This window comes from Sciurus carolinensis, chromosome 5 (genome assembly GCF_902686445.1).
Source record: "Sciurus carolinensis chromosome 5, mSciCar1.2, whole genome shotgun sequence".
Taxonomy (NCBI): domain Eukaryota; kingdom Metazoa; phylum Chordata; class Mammalia; order Rodentia; family Sciuridae; genus Sciurus; species Sciurus carolinensis.
The window spans coordinates 42,868,597-42,886,920 of record NC_062217.1 but is presented as its reverse complement, the minus strand read 5'-3'; the positions used below and the strand labels follow the sequence as shown (position 1 = coordinate 42,886,920).

At 38.3% G+C, this 18,324-nt stretch overlaps 1 protein-coding gene across 1 annotated transcript in view; it reads right to left on the bottom strand.

Annotated features, from left to right (window-relative positions):
- Nucleotides 1-18,324, bottom strand: part of Cpb2 (carboxypeptidase B2) — a 53,029-nt gene that overhangs the window by 8,188 nt on the left and 26,517 nt on the right. Inside the window, exons 5-8 of the mRNA XM_047552065.1 lie at nt 15,927-16,028; nt 13,693-13,797; nt 5,460-5,570; nt 4,315-4,408 (exon numbers count right to left, since the gene is read on the bottom strand). Coding sequence (XP_047408021.1) covers nt 4,315-4,408; nt 5,460-5,570; nt 13,693-13,797; nt 15,927-16,028 — 412 coding nt within the window. The remainder of the gene's footprint in view (nt 1-4,314; nt 4,409-5,459; nt 5,571-13,692; nt 13,798-15,926; nt 16,029-18,324) is intronic.

Below are 18,324 nucleotides of genomic sequence, written 5' to 3'. Positions count from 1 at the left end.
TTTAATTTGAGCATGTTCTGCTTTCTTCCTGTTATTTGCAACAAAACAATCTTGATATTCCTTAAGCATTTTTCTTTCTGCCCAAGGAAATGTGCTGAACATCCTCATCCTTTCCAAGGATTTTTTATTTTTTAAAAAAGTCTTTTCCAGGCATTTTTATTTGCTATTTTATTTTGGTTAAACCATTTTTGATAGTTCAGGCACCTTTAAATTTCCTTGCCCTATTTTTCCTGATACATAGAAATACAGAATAAAGATTGTTTATTGGGAATGGAGGCTGGGGAGGACATGAAAACACCAGAAAGAGACACAGTCCCCTAATATAAATCCTCAGACTAGGACTGTTCAATTGAAATATAATGCAAGTCACATATTTATTTTAAATTTTCAAATAACCACTTTAAGGAAAGTCAAAAGAAATAGTTGAAATTAAGTTAATATTATAATTTCTTTAACCCTTTATATGTATATAAAGTCATCTCCATTTCAAATCGATGTAAAAATCATTCACAAAACATTCCATTACCCTCTTATACTAAGCCTTTGGATTCCACTGTGTATTTTATACTCACTATATGTGTCAATTCAGACAAGGCTCAGTAGACAGATTTGATTAGTGGCTACTATACTGGCGATAATATAAAAATCAAAATGACTAGAGAATGGTCAAATAGAGAGCAAAAATCCTTTTCTGGGCCTTAGAGACTTGCTGACAGGGGCAAACTGTCACACATCAGCATCATTTTGGGAATTGAATCAACCAGGTGGAACAATTTTCTGAAATCTAATAATACCTTGCAAGGTTTGAAAAATATGAGATTGGCCAGATTGCCTCCTGAGCTGGACATTTCAATGGACTTACAAAATGTGTAAAACGCTGATTATCATCTGTTTCCAACCACCAAACTTGTGTCAATCTTACTTATCTTTCCCAAAGAATTCTAACCTGCCATTTCCACATCTCCTTGTTGTAAAAACACAAGACCACCTTCCCTAGGTGGAGCATGAAAACTGTTTCCCAATTCGCAAACCTATTTTACGCTCAAATGAAACCCTTTGTTTTTATTTTAAACTTGTTTATAATTTGTTGGTTTACGCTGGATGGTGAACTTCAGTCTCTCATTCTGTGACTGTCATTCTAGACATCTCAAATATTTTAGTGGAAAAAGTCCTAAAGAATCAGGAAACTTGCTTCTGAGACTCTGCTTTGCTCTTAAACAGCCATGTTAATCTGGGCAAACCATTAACATCTCTTTGAGCCTCAGGAGCCTCATCTATAACTTGAGGCACTTGGCTACCACTTCCCTTCAAGCTCAAGTATTCTTTGATTGATAGACATCAATCAAAGAGCACTATGAAATGTCTAAAATAGGCTACTTCATAGAGATAGGAAGTCAAATTACCAGAGGTTGGGGAGAGGGTAGAGAACAAAGAAATATTGCTTAATGATTACAGAATTTCTATTTAAGAAACAGAAATGGTTTGGGAAATAGTAGTGACGGTTGCACAACATTGTGAGTGTAATTAATGTCACTGAATTGTGCAATTTAAAAAATTTGAAATGGCAAACTTTATGTACATATTTTGCCACAATAAAAATAATTTTAAAAAACACAATGAAAGAAATGGAAGATTTTCCATGGTACAAAAACTTTGTAGTTTAACTCAGTATTTTACAATATGAATGATGCTATCTTATGAAGTTTAACAGAGATCCTCATGTCCACTGTGTATGGACTGGATTTGTATGTTGAGGTCCTAATGCCCAATGTAACTGTATTCAGAGATAGGATCTCCAAGGTGATAAGGCTAAATTAAGTTCTAAGAGTGAGGCATTAATCAATCCAGCATGACTAGTACCCTTAAAAGAACAGAGAAGGAAAGAGACACCAAGTAGGTACTTGCACAGAGAAAAGACCATGTGAGGATACAGCCAGAAGGTGGCCATCTGCAAGTCAATGAGAAAGACCGCTGGTGAAACTCACTCTGCTGGCACCTTGATCTTGGTCTTCTATCCTCCAGAACTGTGAGATGATACATTTCTGTTGTTTAATTCACACAGCCTATGCTGTTTTGTTATGGCAGCCAGAGTATACTAAGATATCTCCCAGCAACCTACCCCTAACCCCATCTCCAAACACACACACACATACTTTAGAATAAAATGAGCATAAAAAATGAATAAGTAGTCCATGTTAGTTCCCTGATGTGCTCTTTTACGTAAAGAACCACATAGGCACATTCTGGTTGTATGGACAAGGAAGAGAGATTTAATTCTTTCTCACTGTCTTGCTTACACAGCACTGAAGAGATGTTAGTGTTTGTTCTATTGGGGATGCTTGCTTTTATATTTGCTGCTTGCTGTTTCTGCTTTTAACTCTTGTGTTATATAATAAAACCACAGTCTGCTTATTAGGGGACTGAGATATTTCTCGATAACAATAACAGAATACATTTTGACTGCCTGGTTATTCCAACAAGAGGACACTGACTTCAACGTGAAAAGTACAACTGAGCATGCAAAGAGCTTGAAAGTAAAATAGGAAGTTCTGAAAGGGAAATGATGGAAGAAAGATTGCCATAGAAGAATTCTGAAAAATCCAATCAGACTGGGTTTATATCCCAGCTCTGTCACTTATTTGGAATGTGTCCGTGGACAAGGGACTTGCTGTGGTTTGAATTAGTTTGTCCCCTTTAAACTTCAGTTGAAATTTAATCCTTCTATGAGATATTAAGAGATGGCACCTTTAAGAGGTGATGAGGGCTCTGTTCTCATGAATGGGTTATAGTGAGAGTGGGTCTCCTGTAAAATCCCCATTTTGGCTACATATCTCCAGTACTCCCTGTCTCTTGCCCTGTGACGTCCTATGCTACTTCAGGATTCAACCAGCAAGAAGGGCAGCACCAGAGTGACCCCCTCACCCTTGAACCTCAACCATGAGCCAAAATGAACATCTCTTCTTTATAATTTCCCCAGTCTGTAGACTTTCGTTATTAGCAACATAGAAAGGACTAGGATGGGACTGAACTTTTAAAGTGTATGCTGGTTAAACCTAGGAGATGAAATATGTGAACTACTTCACACTTAGTAACCCTCTATTTATTTGAATTATTTTTCACATGAGCAGCTGCTACTTTGAGTCGCTGCATAGTTAACAGTGCTACAGCAGCCTTTGGGTCCCTGTGAACACCCTTCTTAGGCAATCTCAAGGATGGCTCCTAGGGAGACACCCTGAGTGGCTGGTTTCCTTACACCCAAATCAGGATTAACAGCTCCTTCCTCTGTTGTCCTTCTGCATCTGTAACTCCCAGGGCACCTAAATGCATTCACAGGTTCATGAAAGCAGCATTCTGTGAGAGCCCTCCATGTACCAGGTTGGGCTGGGTAAAGCCCCCATGGAGTTCTAATCTAGAAGGGGAAGGAAGTAAAGGAGCAAGGTGAGACTGCCACATGCGCTCTGGGATAGTGATGAAGTTCAACATCACAAATTTTTCTTCTTTTGAAGGAAATGCATGCGATCATGTGCTGAATTACGCAAAAGTGTGGGAAAATGAGGATGTTTTTGTGGGTGCAATAGCATCTCTCTCTTGTCCCCACAGAGTCATGTGTACCCATTTTCAAAAATACAGGTGATTTAAACTCATTGTTCAATGTAGCTTTGTTTTATAGCATTAGTAATACTATGGAAAAAAAATATGAACTAACACCTACCTCCCTGAGAGCAGATTGTTCTCAAGTGCTCAAATCAGTATTCACTGGGCATTGTAGCTCATTCAGATCAAAGAATGATAAATTCCCACTGTGCTTATCTTTCTATTTTTTTACATTATTATTTAATTATTTGCTAGTATCTTATTTGTATTATTCATAAAAGAATTTACAAAAGTGAAGAGAGAAAACAAAAGAAAAATGTTTTCAAACACTATAGAAGGTAAACATTTACCAGCACAATTGAAAAAGAGAGGTCCTACTGCCACCCCAGGTTTGTGATATCCTAAGGATGAGTGTTATTTATTAATTAAGGAAAGATCTTCATCTTATTCTAAGATAATAGAATCTGGAATTCTGAAGTCCGAAGGGAACTTAAAGAATTGGTCCCACCTCCTTTTATCTTAAAGATGAGAAAACAGTATGGAGGAAAGAGTAAAGTGATTTGCTGATTCTAATCAACATTCATAGTGTTACATTTACCTCAAAAGTTTATTTAAATTATTCCCCATCTCAGATGAGCCTCTCCTATAATTAGTTTGAATTCCCAACCTTTCTCACCCTCTTAATGAAGCAGCAATACTAGAAATAAGCAAGCAACCTACCACACCAGTGTTTGGAAGCAAAGTTCCTATTCAGGTCTGTTCCAACACAACGATTGTTCTCATGGGAAGAGCGGTTCTTTCTCCACATTCGATTCTAAGGAAACAAAACAGAAAGAGATAACCAGGGTGGTGTTTGCAGTTCGAGGAAATACAGGATTTATAAAGCCCAGGGGCCAGGGTCGGTTGTCTCTCCTCCACCCCACACCTCTGTCCATCATCGCAGCACTGTCTCTGCAGCCTTTGGTTCCACTAGGCTGCTTGTGGACCTTCTTGTTTAATCTTGTTTCCTTTAACTCAATTTTACACATAGACTGATTTTGAGTTCCTTCAAAGAAAAGCAAAATATTTTAACTTTGTGTCTCAACTCAAAACTATGAGTCATGAGTTTCGATGCCCTCTTCTGATAGGTGGTTATGTGTTAGTCTTTTTCTTTTTCAGATGCATGCTGAAATATGTATTAATGAAATGATATGGTATCTGTGATTTGCTTCAAACAATATGAGGAAGGTAGAAGTGGATGGTGGCTATAGACAGAATGAAGTTGGCCACGGGTTGTGTTCAGGTTTGGATTCTAAACATTCCTCAGTGGCCCATGTGCTGCAGTCTTGGTTCCCAGATTGTGGGACGATTGGGAGTCGGGGAGCCTTTAGGAGGCATGGCCCAGTGAGGTAAAGTCAAGACATTTGGTGATGCCTTGAAGGGGATATTGGGACCTAGGTCCTCCTTTTGCTCACTCTGCTTCCCAGTCACGATGAGTTAAGCAACTTTGCCCACCACATGTACCAACCATGATGTTCTGCTTTGACACAGACCCCAAAGCAACAAAGCCAAGGGACCATGGACTAAAACCATGAGCCAAAATAAACTTTTCCTTCTTTTAAATTGATTTTCTCAGGTATTTTGTCACAGTGATGGAAAGGTAACTAACACAAGTTGATTGTACTTGAAGCTGTGTAATGAAAACATAGGAGGTTACTGTACAAGTATGTTCATTTATTTATATTTAAATTTTCCATAATAGAAATTAAATTTTTTTAAATAATCAGGTCTTTGTGCCAAGATTCAGGAATTTTCTATGAATAATTCAATCTGTAATTCTTATATCCCCAAAGCAGGCATGTTTTGTTTTCTTCACTTTCACCTACCTTTTTCCATGTGTAGTCATAACCATCCACATTAATTACTGGCATAACATAGAAATCCACGTGTCTCAGAAGATTGGTATACAGCTTTTCTTTCTCATAGAACTGAGTTACCTACAAATTAAATAAAATACATTTGATAACATCTCATCTTAAGTCCTTCTAAACTTAAGTCTGGTTTTATATGTGATTTTCTTTTATTTTTTAAAAAAATCATTTGGCATGTTCCAATTTGCAGATTTAACTTTTAGGAAGAATATTCCTTAAAAGGACTGAAGTAGTGGTGGTAAATGCTCTGCACATTTTCTTCCTATTTAACGGAGTCAGAAAACACAACAATATTTACTTATTTATTTACTTATTTATTTATTTGCTGTGCTGGGAATCCAACCCAGGGGCTTGTACACGCTACCACTAAGCTATATCCCCAGTCCCAGAACCATACATTATTTAAGCTTTCCTTCAAAAAACAGAAATAAGGCTTTATTAAATACCTCTATAAAGATTTAAGGAAGCAAAAACCTATATACAGTTCAGCTCCTCTTTCAATAATTCTTATCAGAACTTACACTAACCTTGTCTTGTTCCCCCACCTGATTAGATGATATTTTCTGTGTTGTCTTTAGAATTTGTTGTGAAGTTTAATGTTTGCTAGAATTGAGTACTTTAAAATCTGTGTTAGTTTTTCCTAGGTACTCAATCTGAGTTCTAATACATACCATCTGAAATGTTTTCCTTTGCTTTAGACTCATAACAGTTTTGAGTCATACATTTCAGCATGATCCAAGGGCATCCACAAAGTCTGTTCCAAAATGACCAAATATATAGGCAGGAGAACCACAGGAACAAGTTCTGACTGGTTAAATAAATTCATCTTGGGCAAATTTTTTTCTTAAATTTTTAATTGTTGCAATATTGCTCCCTTTCAATTTGTGGATTCATTTATAATTGTTGCCTTAAACTTTATAAAAGATATTGGTAAGAAATGCTTTTTTCATTATTGATAAAGTGTTTTTTTAAACCTACCTTAGCTGTAGCTAAAACTTTACCATTTCCCCTTTAAATATTTAAAACACTATATCCATGTTTCCATTTAATAATCATAAGTCATTAAACTTTTTTTATCAGGATAATCATTTATGAAGCATGAGAGAAAGAAAGAAAAAAACACAAGTTGTGGTTTTACTCTATTACAGGTCAGAAATAAAAACTTAATAAAAGGAAACAAAATTTAGAGAATGAGAAAGCCACTTTTTAAATAGTTAGGCAAGTAGTTACATAAATGGTTGTGCTACAAATTTGTAAATCTTTGTTAGTGTCATTTTTCAGCACCAAATGTAGCATTTTATCCTTAGAACAATATCAGGAGAATCTCTTACTTTCCAAGTACTGATGCATTTGTCATTTTAATTTTTCAATGTTTGCTGAATTTTCAACAGACATGGGATGGTGGATTTCTTTATTTGCTTCTCTCTTTATTTTTCTACCTTAGCATTGGTTGGATGAGTCTTCCAGCAAAAAGTTCAGCTCTGAGAGATGATCTGGGTTAGCCTGGAATTTTTTATGTATAGGCAGGCTCCAGATCATGGGAGAGAATGGGCTGCACTAGTCTTCTGTGCACCTAGTCCTGCCTTCACGGTGGCTGCAGTGGCCATCCCAGAGGTAGAGACAGCTATTTTTCCTTAACAAAATCATTGAAATACAGTTGACAAACCAGAAAAATTCACTGTTTAAAAGTGTGAAATTCAGTCGCTTACAGTTTATTCACAGAGTTATACAACCATCACCACTATTTGATCCAGAACATTTTTAACACCATCCTCCCACAAAACAATCCATAACCATTAAGAATCATTCTCCTTCCCACTCCTTCCACATCCCCCAGCCTTTGGCAAAAACTAGTCATCTTTTTGTGTGGATTTTCTGGTTTGGGACATTTCATATAGACAGAAGCATAAACTATGTAGCTTTTTGTGCCTGGTTTGTTTCTCTTAGTGTAATGTTTTAAAGATTCATCTAAACTGTAGCATGAATCAATATTTCATTTCTTGTCAATGCTGAATGATAATGGTTTAGATATGAGGTGTCCCCAAAAGCTCATGCATGAGAGTTTAAAGATAAAAGGATTGGGTTACAAGAGTCTTAATCTAATCATTGCATTAATCCACTTGAATGGATTCACTGGGAAGTCACTTTAGGCAGGTGGGGTGTGACTGGAGGAGGTACGTCAACTGGGGTGTACCATTGGGGTTTATATTTTGTTCTGGGTGAATGGAACTCTTACTCTCTGCTCCCTGGTGGTCATGTCCTGAGTTACATTCCTCCACCATACTTTTGGACCACGATGTTCTGCCTCATCTTGGGTTCAGAACAGTGGAATTGGTTGGTGTCTATGGACTGAGACCTCTGAAACCATGAGCCAACTAAATTTCTTCTTTATTCGTTCTTGTCAGGATTTGTGATCACAGTGACAAAAGAACTGACTAAGACGACATTCCACCATATTTTGTTTGTCCACTCACAAGTTTATGGACATCCGAGTTGTCTCCACTTTTGACTATTGTGAATAGTGTTGTTATAAACTTTTGTAAGCTAATGTGTTCCATTATCTCAGGTATGCATATAGTAATTCTACCTTTTGAGGAACTTCCAAAGTAGCAGCACCATTTTACAATCCCAACAGGAATTAACAAGCATTACAATTTCCCCACTTGTTATTATGTAGCCTTTTTTGTCCTCTGTCTTGTTTATTTTAGCCATACTATTGAATTTGACAGGTACTTCATTGTGGCTTGGACTTGCATTTCCCTAATGTCTAATGCTATTGAGCATCTCTTCATTTACAGTTTTCTTTGTCTATTTGTGTCTCTTCTTTGGAGAATGGTCTATTCAGATTCTTTGCCCATTTTTAAATTGAGTTGTTTTTTTATTGTTGATTTGGATGAACTCTTTAAATATCTTGAGTATAAGTCTTTTATCACATGTATTTAGCAAAAATTTTCTCCCATTCCATGAATTGTCTTTTGAGATTCTGGATGGTGTCCTTTGAAAAACTCAAAAGCTTTTAATTTTGGTAACCTCATCTCTTTGTGTGTATGTGCGTACGTGTGTTTGTCTCTGCTTCTGGTATCATCTCTAATAATTCATTGCCTAATCCAAAGTTGTACAGATTTACTTCTAAGAGTATTCTTCTATGGGTTTTATGTTTTCAGCTTTTACATTTTTGTCTCTGATGCATTTTGAGTTAATTGTTACACATGATGTAATGTAGGGGTTTAACCAAATTCCTTGGTACGTGGATATCTTTTTGGATCTGCTACAAAAGCCTTATCCAGGGAGGTGGTAGGTCTGTCTAGGTGTTCATTCAGAGATGAGGATCCAAAGTAAGTAGGAATTGGTGATGATCTGAGATGCAATGGCAAGGTAAAACCAGGATTGCAGGGGAGAGGTATGGTTGAAAGGAAAGATAGAAGGAAGCATGTGACAAGGGGACTTCTCAGTGCTGCTGGAGGAGAAATGGGCCCTGACATAAGGTTGACCTGAATGGAGCAGTTGGATGGTTTTACAACATTCTTGGGACTTTGGATATTTTTCTGATCATTTAAAGGGGACAAAATTGGAGTGTACTGGGTGATTGGCCAAACCTGTGTTCCTTTCCCAGCATTCTAGAGGTTAGGGGCAAGATTATAGAAACAGAGGAATTAAAAAAAAATTCTTAACTGTGAATAATGTTATTACTTTAAAAAATATTTCCAGATTTGATATTTTCCCAATTATTTATACTTCGAAAGCATACAATAGAGATTACCTAATTGTGCCACTAAAGTAATGTAACCTGTAAAATACTATAAATTGTATAATTCTTAGTACTCTCAACTGTGGTTAAAGACATGATTTTTAAAAGAACATTTTAGGTAACTTGAACATATTCATACATCTAATAAAATTCTTTTTTTCCCACCAGAAATCACAGTACATTTTATTATATTTTCTCCATATTTTTTATTGGTGAATTATAGTTGTACTTAGTGGTGGAATTTGTTGTTACATTTGTTGTTACATGCATACAGCATAACAATATAATTTATCCAGCATCATTCCCCAGTACTAATAAAATTGTTTACTATCAACTTTGGTTAGAATATTATGGAACTCTCTAAGCATATGTTAGCTAGTGTGTTCTCAGAGTATTCTGTGAATGTATTTACAGTCAGTTTTACATCTACTGAATGGATCACTCTTAATGAGGTAGGCAGCTGAAAGAATTATACTTGACACCTAAAATGCAGCACATAAATATTTGTCGAAGGTCTGATTTCCCAACAAGGAAGGTAATATAAGTGAAATGGCAGTCCTGCTCTTAAAGGGAAAGAAGAAAGATGAAGATAGGCTGCCAGAGAGGAGCAAGGGAGGGAGGGGGAGTGAGCGACTACAGGAGGACAGTGAATGTAGATGGATTCCTGCCAGCAGGACCTGTGACAGAGAATGACTCCGCTGGTCTCGGGTACACTGCAGCTTTGTCTTTTACATGATGCTGAACAACAATAATACCTCCCAACACTAGAACCCATCACCATTTCACAGAGTATATTAGGACATAAAAGCACATGGGACCCAATGCATGGAAAAATTGTAAATAAACTGTTGATACAGTTTACCATTAAAAATACAGAAAGGAGAGTAGGTCTCAGTCTTTACTCAATTTCCACGTATGTATATATTGTTCAGACCTTGTTCAATGGCAATGAAGCACTTAGCTCAGTGGTAGGTACTATGTAGGTACCCTCTGGACCCCAGGTTTATATTTCAGTCTAAACCTAAAGCAGTAATTGAAATTTTGAATTCCACAGGGGAAGGAGGGCACTGATTATGTGCACCAAACAATATACTAGATTATAGGAACACGCACAAAAAATGACCTTAAGAGTAGCTTCTACCTTCAAAAGCTAACGGTTGGAAAAGAGAGAGCAGTAATTCAATGCCTTATGTGTTATAATAAATGCCAGGATATACATGATGTCTCAAAAGAAGGATAATTAATTCTGGGGTGTTTAGGGTTGAAACTCCTGAAGAGCAGGTCAATAGGCAGGGGAGTGGGGGCAAGTAATTGAGGATTCGGGTGAGTGAGTGGTTTATGATGTGACCCCGAACAATTAGTAAAAACAAGGGTCCTGGAAAGGAGCTGATAAATTAGAAAGAAAGTCTATACTCCTGGACTGGAAATCTACTATGGTTAATAATGATAAGTTTTAAAAAAAGATGCATAGCAGGTATAAGAAATGAGAGGAACAGAAGAGGAAATTAAATCAGATTAAATGGCTTCTTCCTTGTCTTTTCTATGGCCATATTTTGGATGTAAGGATCAGGGAGAGCATTCTCTCTGGCATTCAGAGGACAGTCCTGGGAGAAATTCACTAAGCCAGGGTTGAAGTGAGGTTTAATGTGGCAAAATTCAAGGAGGTGAGAAGAAGGTTGATAGATGAATCTCACACTCAAATTTTGAATGACAGCAAGTTGTGGAGGAGAATAAAGAACTGTGAACGAGGGAATTATCTAGAAGCCAGTAGATGGCAATAGCAAGAAGAATCAAGGGTGGTGCAACCAGATGATGAAGTTCAAGGGAGAAAGAAAACAATGGCAATGTTAGGATGGGACTGTGGACCCACTCCTCCTAGCCACTGGACACCTGATAATGTGAAAGAGCAGCCCTTGTACTTGGCAGAGCGAGTGTGAGGCAGTGTCCTTAGCAACTCATGTATCAGCTAAAGCGAGGAGAAGCAGAGAGAATTCCATGAAGGTACTGAGGTTGGAAAGTCGTCAACTAGGTGCGCGGTTAGATTCGAGTTCTCCATGGCAGAGGTGTGGAGTGAGGTTAGTAATGAGAAAAGCCCGTTGGTATAGAAAGTACTGCGCACATATTCACTGGGCTCTTACAGTGTGCCAGACCCTGTGCTGGGTTTTGGCTATGGCACTGCAAACATGCACACACCCAGTCTCCACTACCACCTTTGCAGAAATAGAAAGGATCTGACTTTAACTTCTTGAGAACCAATGGGAGGCACACAGAGAGATGATGTGCCCCGAGTTTCCATAAGTGTTCTACCTCCCTCACTGAGACCAGACTATATGGGTTTTGCAACTTTTAATGAATCGAGGAAGAGACTGAGATTTAAAAACGAAGACTTCAGTTCCCCTCTGAGCTTACTGATTTTTAGAAGTAAAAAAATCTATTGAAAATCTTATAGCTACTGGGCTCAGAGGCACATGCCTGTAATCCCAGTGGCTTGGGAGGCTGAGGCAAGAGGATTGTGAGTTCAGTCAACCTCAGCAAAAGTGAGGCACTAAGCAACTCAGTGAGACCCTGTCTCTAAATAAAATACAGAATAGGGTTGGGGATGTGGCTCAGTGGTCTTCTGAGTTCAATCCCTGGTACCTGCCCCTCCCCAAAAAAATATTAAAACCAAATATTTTATTTTAGTTTTCCTCCTACAATGGTTTGAACCATTGTGATAGTCAGATGATCTGGATTAGTTTGAGATAGGCTAGGATGAAACTTCTTAAACGTCCATTCAATAGAACTTCTTGACTATGTTGACATGGGCCATAAAAATCTGGTTTATACTGTGGAGGCAAAATACTTGGGCTGTATCTTGCTCCCTGTTGTATCTCCAGGGTCTAGAATCTCATGGTCAATTTATAAATATTTGTGGAATAAACAAATTAATCTTACAAAGATTTAGCAAGTGGGTAGAATAGAGGGTAGGATGTATAACAGAGAGGAAGGGCATCTATTAGGCACAATTTTACCAACATGAATTAGAGTTTATTTCTAGCCCTTTTCAGGTTCAACAATAGGATAAAAAATTAATGTTCTTTCTCTCTCTCTTGTACCTTTCTCCATTAACATCTGCTCCCTTCATTAAAACTGTCTAACTTGGGCGAAGTTTAAGATTATCCAATGATTGGGCTGTGTTAGGGTCTGGTCAGTTGGGACCAATCCCATTTGATTCAGGTAGTGCCAGTGGTTATTGGAAGGTCCTTGGTGGACTCAGGGATGCTGCAGCTCCCATCTGTGCAGAAGGGAAGATGCTAAGGCAAGTGAACATGGATAGAGGTGTTGGCATTTGTCAAGACCCAGTGGTGCAGAAATAGCTTTACTTTTTTTTTTAAGCACTGGGGATTGAACCCAGGGACACTTAACCACTGAGCCGCATCCTCAGCTCTTTTTTATATTTTATTTAGAGACAGGGTCTTACTGAGTTGCTTAAGGCCTCAATAAATTGCTAAGGCTGGCTTTGAACTCCAGATCCTCCTGCCTCAGCCTCCTGAGCTGCTGGGATTATGGGCATATGCCATTGCAAGTGGCATAACTTTATTTTTGATGTACCACATTTGTTAAGACAGATCTAAGTGGCAGTCTCTTAATTTCTCAGCTCAACTATTTTGTGTCACTGGTATTTGTGAATACAAAGACTATAATAACCATTTTCAGAAGGACACATGTTTTGACTTACTTTTCCAGTGGCATGATCCTGTGTTTCAATCAGTGAGGTGATATGTATCTATTTTATAGGATTTGAAGCATAAAGTTTCTGTTTTCATTTTAGAGGATTTCATTTTAATTTTGGAGGATTATATTCATTCTGTGTTTTACGTTTTTGGCACACTGTTAGTCATATATAGCTTTTTTTGATGCCAATCCCTTTTCATCAGGGACAGAATTCCCTACTATAGCAAATGTAAAAACATTATCTGCCCTGTAAGGGTATGATTCACGCTGACTTCTCGAGGGCAGAGTGTGGCAAAAGATATCCATACTACGACTCAGACAGGAGGAGGAGGAAAAGGAGGAGGAGGAGGAGGAGGAAGAGAGAAAATTGAGATCCAACTTAGATAATTGCTTCAGACATTTCTTCTACTTGGTAAACATACTATAAATAGCATTCTGTTTCTTAATTACTTTCCAGTATTTAGCTACAGATAGAAATGTAGGGAGGAAAAGATCAACAATCTTAAGGGTGATTTAAATGCTTGAAATCACAGTTAATGTGCGTGAAGTTCACTCGGAAAGCTTGTAAGCATCCTAGCTTTCAAGTCTCACTTGCAGATTTTGAGTCAAGAATTCTGGGATGTGACCTGGAAAAATGCATTTTACTTACAGCCCAGTTGATTCTGACACCTGTGATCTTGGACCCTATATTTAGAAACATTGGCATAAGGGGATGGGAAGACTTACATAACCGATGAACCACAAGCAGAAAGCAGGAGAGATCCATTCTCTGGCATGGATTCCACAGTCAATCCATATGGCATTTTTGGCTCTTTGTTCTTTTCCAGAAACCTGCTCAAAGAAACCCCAAAAGTGACAAAATTGAAAGCCTCCGTATAATAACTTTCATATCTATAGTGCTAATAATTAATTTTTAAGGAAAATTTTAAAAGCCAGAGAGATTAAGAGATGCTAGCTAGTGGTCACAGTAATGACACCAAGTCAGGGCTGAGGACTGAAGTCCGAACTCTTGACTTAAAGCAACTTTTATCCCCCCAAAATTATCTAGTGGAGCTGCATGTGGAAGTGTAGAAGAGAGGACAGAGAACAAGTACTTGGGGCCATATGTTCACGCTTCCTTAGAGATCAAGGAGTGTGCGTTGGGTGGGCAGCCTTCTGCTGGAGGTGTGGAGATACACAAGGAGACACACTCCCTCACCATTGTCCCAGAGAGCACACTCTTTACGTGTAAACTATTTCCCCACTTCACACAGGAAGAAGCACACTTCTATCTTCACATAAACTGATACTAATAGCTCAAGAGACTAAAACTTTTTTCTGATCGACAGCATGGCAATATGAACTCTCCGGAATTAGAAGTCTCAACCTTTTCTCAATGATGTCTTCCGGAGAGTTCTCAACAACACCTTCACAATGAATCATACTTTAATTGATTTGAAAAATTAGTTACAATAGAATTTGGGGGTATGGAGTGAAAGGAAAAGAGTGTTGTAAAAATCTAACAAAGATGTAGAGTTATAATTTCAAAACAAGAAAAGGAGAGTTAAATATTGCCATCTGAACCACTCCAGGAGGGTTTTTGGTAACCTGCAACTAGCAATATCCTAGAAGAAAGTAAGTGTCAAATGACCATGAGCGATCAAACTGCGCAGTCAACAGAATTACCCAGCTGATTCAATCTGTGTTCTGTCAAGAAAATCCAGAGTTGCCTAGATTAGTCCTTACTTGATCTTTCTATTTTCATTGGGAATAGGGAGGAACCCTACAGACTCATATTATGTACAATCCTTGGTCAAGTAAGAGGAGGAATAAAGCACCCAGGATGCATGCTTTACCAACGTGTTCTTTTAGATTCCAGACATCCAGGTTCCAAGAAGTACACACAACATGGCTGAAATAAGCATCACTGGCAGATATGTATGTGATTACATGGATCTAATCTGATTGACTGACTTCACAACTAAGAGGACTCAACATTTCACAGGTCTGTCTTGAGTTTGCACTGTAAGCTCTTGCAGGGACAGATCGAAATCGAGAAATTCTGACACAAAGTCTTGTCTTTGGGTGACTGAAGAGGCTCACCTATCTGGTTTGTGTGTAAATTTGATATTACTAAAGAAAATGTACTTTTCCAGTGATTATATTTTTTTCAGAGTCTCTCTAAATATTTTTAAGGGAGAGAGTGATAGAAGACAGAAATACAGAATTAGAAACTGTAACAGTCAGGAAATATTATGGTTATACCTCCGAAAATTCTCCCAGTGGCTACATTCGCTGACCTTTACTAGATCAATTTATTCAAGAGAGAAAACACCCAGTCCATGGTGGTATGGGTCGATTATATTCTCTCCCATAAGATTTCGCAACTGAAAATAACCAAATGGATTATGACGGGAACATAAAACATCATGTTCATTAAAATGGATCATCATTTTATCAGATGTCCTTGCCCTGGTTCCCAGTTTTCCTATGTTTGGTTGTTCAGCTCTTACTTTTGTTTAAAAAGTCGCAGTAATGTTTGTTCAATAATAGACTCCTCTCTCACTTGCTCTCTTTCTCTCTCTGTGTCTGTTTTTCTCAGACTAAGTCAGTCAGAATGCAATGGCAGTAGTATAAACAAAACCAGTGCTTGAAAAATAACCCAGGCCACTTCCTTCATTGAATGAACGTGGGTGTTGAATGAAGCCCACGTCAAGTTAAACAGCTTATCTAACATCACATAAACACAGAGTTGATTCTAGAACTGGGGTTTTCCCTCTTACATCTTTAATATATCATTAAAGGAAAAGATTTAACAGTAGTAGCAAACTCCTAAGTAGCTGGATATTAGAGTTGAGGAATAATTGAAATACAAATACTTCTGGAACTTAAACAAAAAGGGATCCAAGTTATAACAAATACTGCCAGAGAACTAATACCCCCTTCAAGTTGAAAGATCGATGACTTTCCTTACAACATACCTTTAAAACATACAGTGGGTACTTCTCATATGAGGATCCAATGTGAATTTTTTTAAGCATCTCAGGATACCGCTTAGTTATAACTTCTATCCAAGAATAGATCTGTCCAAACAGAAGTCACAGGTTAGTCACAGGATGAATTCAAAGTATTTCCTGACCAAGGGAAGCAGACAACTTCTTCAGAGAAAGGAGATTCCTCTAAAACCTTTGTATATGGAAGAAGTGAGAAACTAAAACACTTGGAATGAGATGTTTCTTCTTCTATTTAGAAAAATTAATAAAGTCAAAGTTTTGATCAATGTGGTATTTAGAGAAAGAGTAGAAAAGTACCAAGAAATGAATGGAAACATAGGAAAAGTTAATCTGTATTATATGACCTCTAAAAGTTACCTTTATAAGTTCATCATGTTGAGTCCCTGTCTCGGTGTATGAGACTGACTTGCCATTCATTCAGGAGTTCATGTTTTATATATACACAATGGAATATTACTCAGCCATAAAGAAGAATAAAATTATAGCATTAGCTGGTAAGTGGATGGAGTTGGATAATATTATGCTAAGTGAAATAGGCCAAGCCCAAAAAACCAAAGGCTGAATGTTTTCTGTGATAAGTGGATGATGATACATAAGAAGAGGGCAGTAGCGGGGGCAGGTAAGAGAAGAATGGAGGAACTTTGGATGGTGTAGAGGAAAATGGGGTGGGAGAGGGTGGGGGAAGGAAAGATAGTAATCTGAGACAGACAGTGTCACCCTATGTATATGTATGATTACACAAATGATGTGAATCTACATGTACAACCATAGAAATGAAAAGTTGTACCCCATTTGTGTACAATGAATCAAAATGCAGCCTGTAAAAATAAAAATTTAAATTAAAAAAATAAAATCTAAAAAGGGCTGGGGATGTGGCTCAGTGGTTAAGCACCCCTGGGTTCAATCCCCAGTGCCATAAGTAAATAAATACATAAAATTTAAAAAAAGAGTTCACGTTTACATGAAACTTCAAAAAAGTAAACTTGCTTTTCAAGGTGAAGGGAGCCCAAGGCACTGTCTTTACCCAGCACAAACAGCACTGTCCCTGTTTCTCACTGAACTGCGCAGGCACAGTGAGGCTGGGGGACTGGCAAGAGGCAAAGATGAGGACAGTGTGGAGAAAACAACATTCCTTCTGGAGAAGTGTTTGATTCTGGACCTCCTCCTGGGTGGGGGTGCGCTTGTATTTCAGTTTCTGTCAAGATCATGGTGGGAGGAAAAACCAAACTAAGTTCTGGAGCTGTTTCTGCTTCTGAAATGGGAATGGTCGAGCCTTGGCTTTGCCTCTGGGAATTTTTCTAGAAGGAATTTCAAGTAGCAAGTAGGAGTAGCAATCCTAGTTAATGAGAGCTGGAGCCACTGACCTTTGATGAGTGGTGTGTGTGAGGGGCTGTCCCCACGCAGAGAACGAAGAGGCCCCGGGGGGCCCCACCTGCTGACATGTACCAACACTGCCAATGTCGGGGTATCTGAAATTAAGCCAGCAGGGATGTCTTCATTGGAATTCCACTTCCTGCATTACTCTTCTAGGTATGAATACACCTGAGAGGACTACTACCTGATACTAACTTATCCTATAGCATTGATAGCTCTTCCAGTAGGGGAGGCTGTGTCATATAAAGTCAGCTTCACTAGCAAATGTAACTCACTTCACACTCTAACCTGGGATAATGAAGGAAACAGCCTTTGATGAACTCTTGGTTCTCACTCTTTGTTTTAAGAAATATTCTCTGGCTATTCAATATTGATGTTCCTCACTCCAGTGAATTACTTAAAATTTTCTGGTGTGATGAAAGAAAATTTCCTACCCATTGGGTCATCTTGTGAGGAGGGCTGATAAAAAGATCACTGTGGAAGGGGAAGGAAAGACTCAGGAATTACCTAAGAGCAAGATCACCATGGTTCCTATGAAAGGATTAGAAGTATGTGAGGGCAGGAGAGAAGTCCCAAATATTTTCTGCAATGACATGGTGATGGATTGAATTGTGTCCACCAAATTCATATGTTAAAACCCCGACCTTGGTACTTCGGAAGGTGACTGAACTTGGAGACAGTGATTGAGTGAAAATGAGGCCCTTAAGGTAGACTCTAATCCAATCTGACTGGTGTCCTTAGAAGAAAGAGATAAGGACAGAAAGAGTCACCAGGGATGTGGATGCACAAAGAAAGAGTCAGCCACTTCATGTCAAGGAGAGAGGCCTCAGAAGAAACCAAGTCTGCCAGTATTTTGGCCTGGGACTTCCAGTCTCCAGAACCGCGAGCAAACACACTTCATTGTTGAAACCACACTGTCCATTCTTGTCATGGAATCCCTAGCTGATGAACACAGTTGCATATTTGTTTGTTCTTCTCATGTCATTCCAAC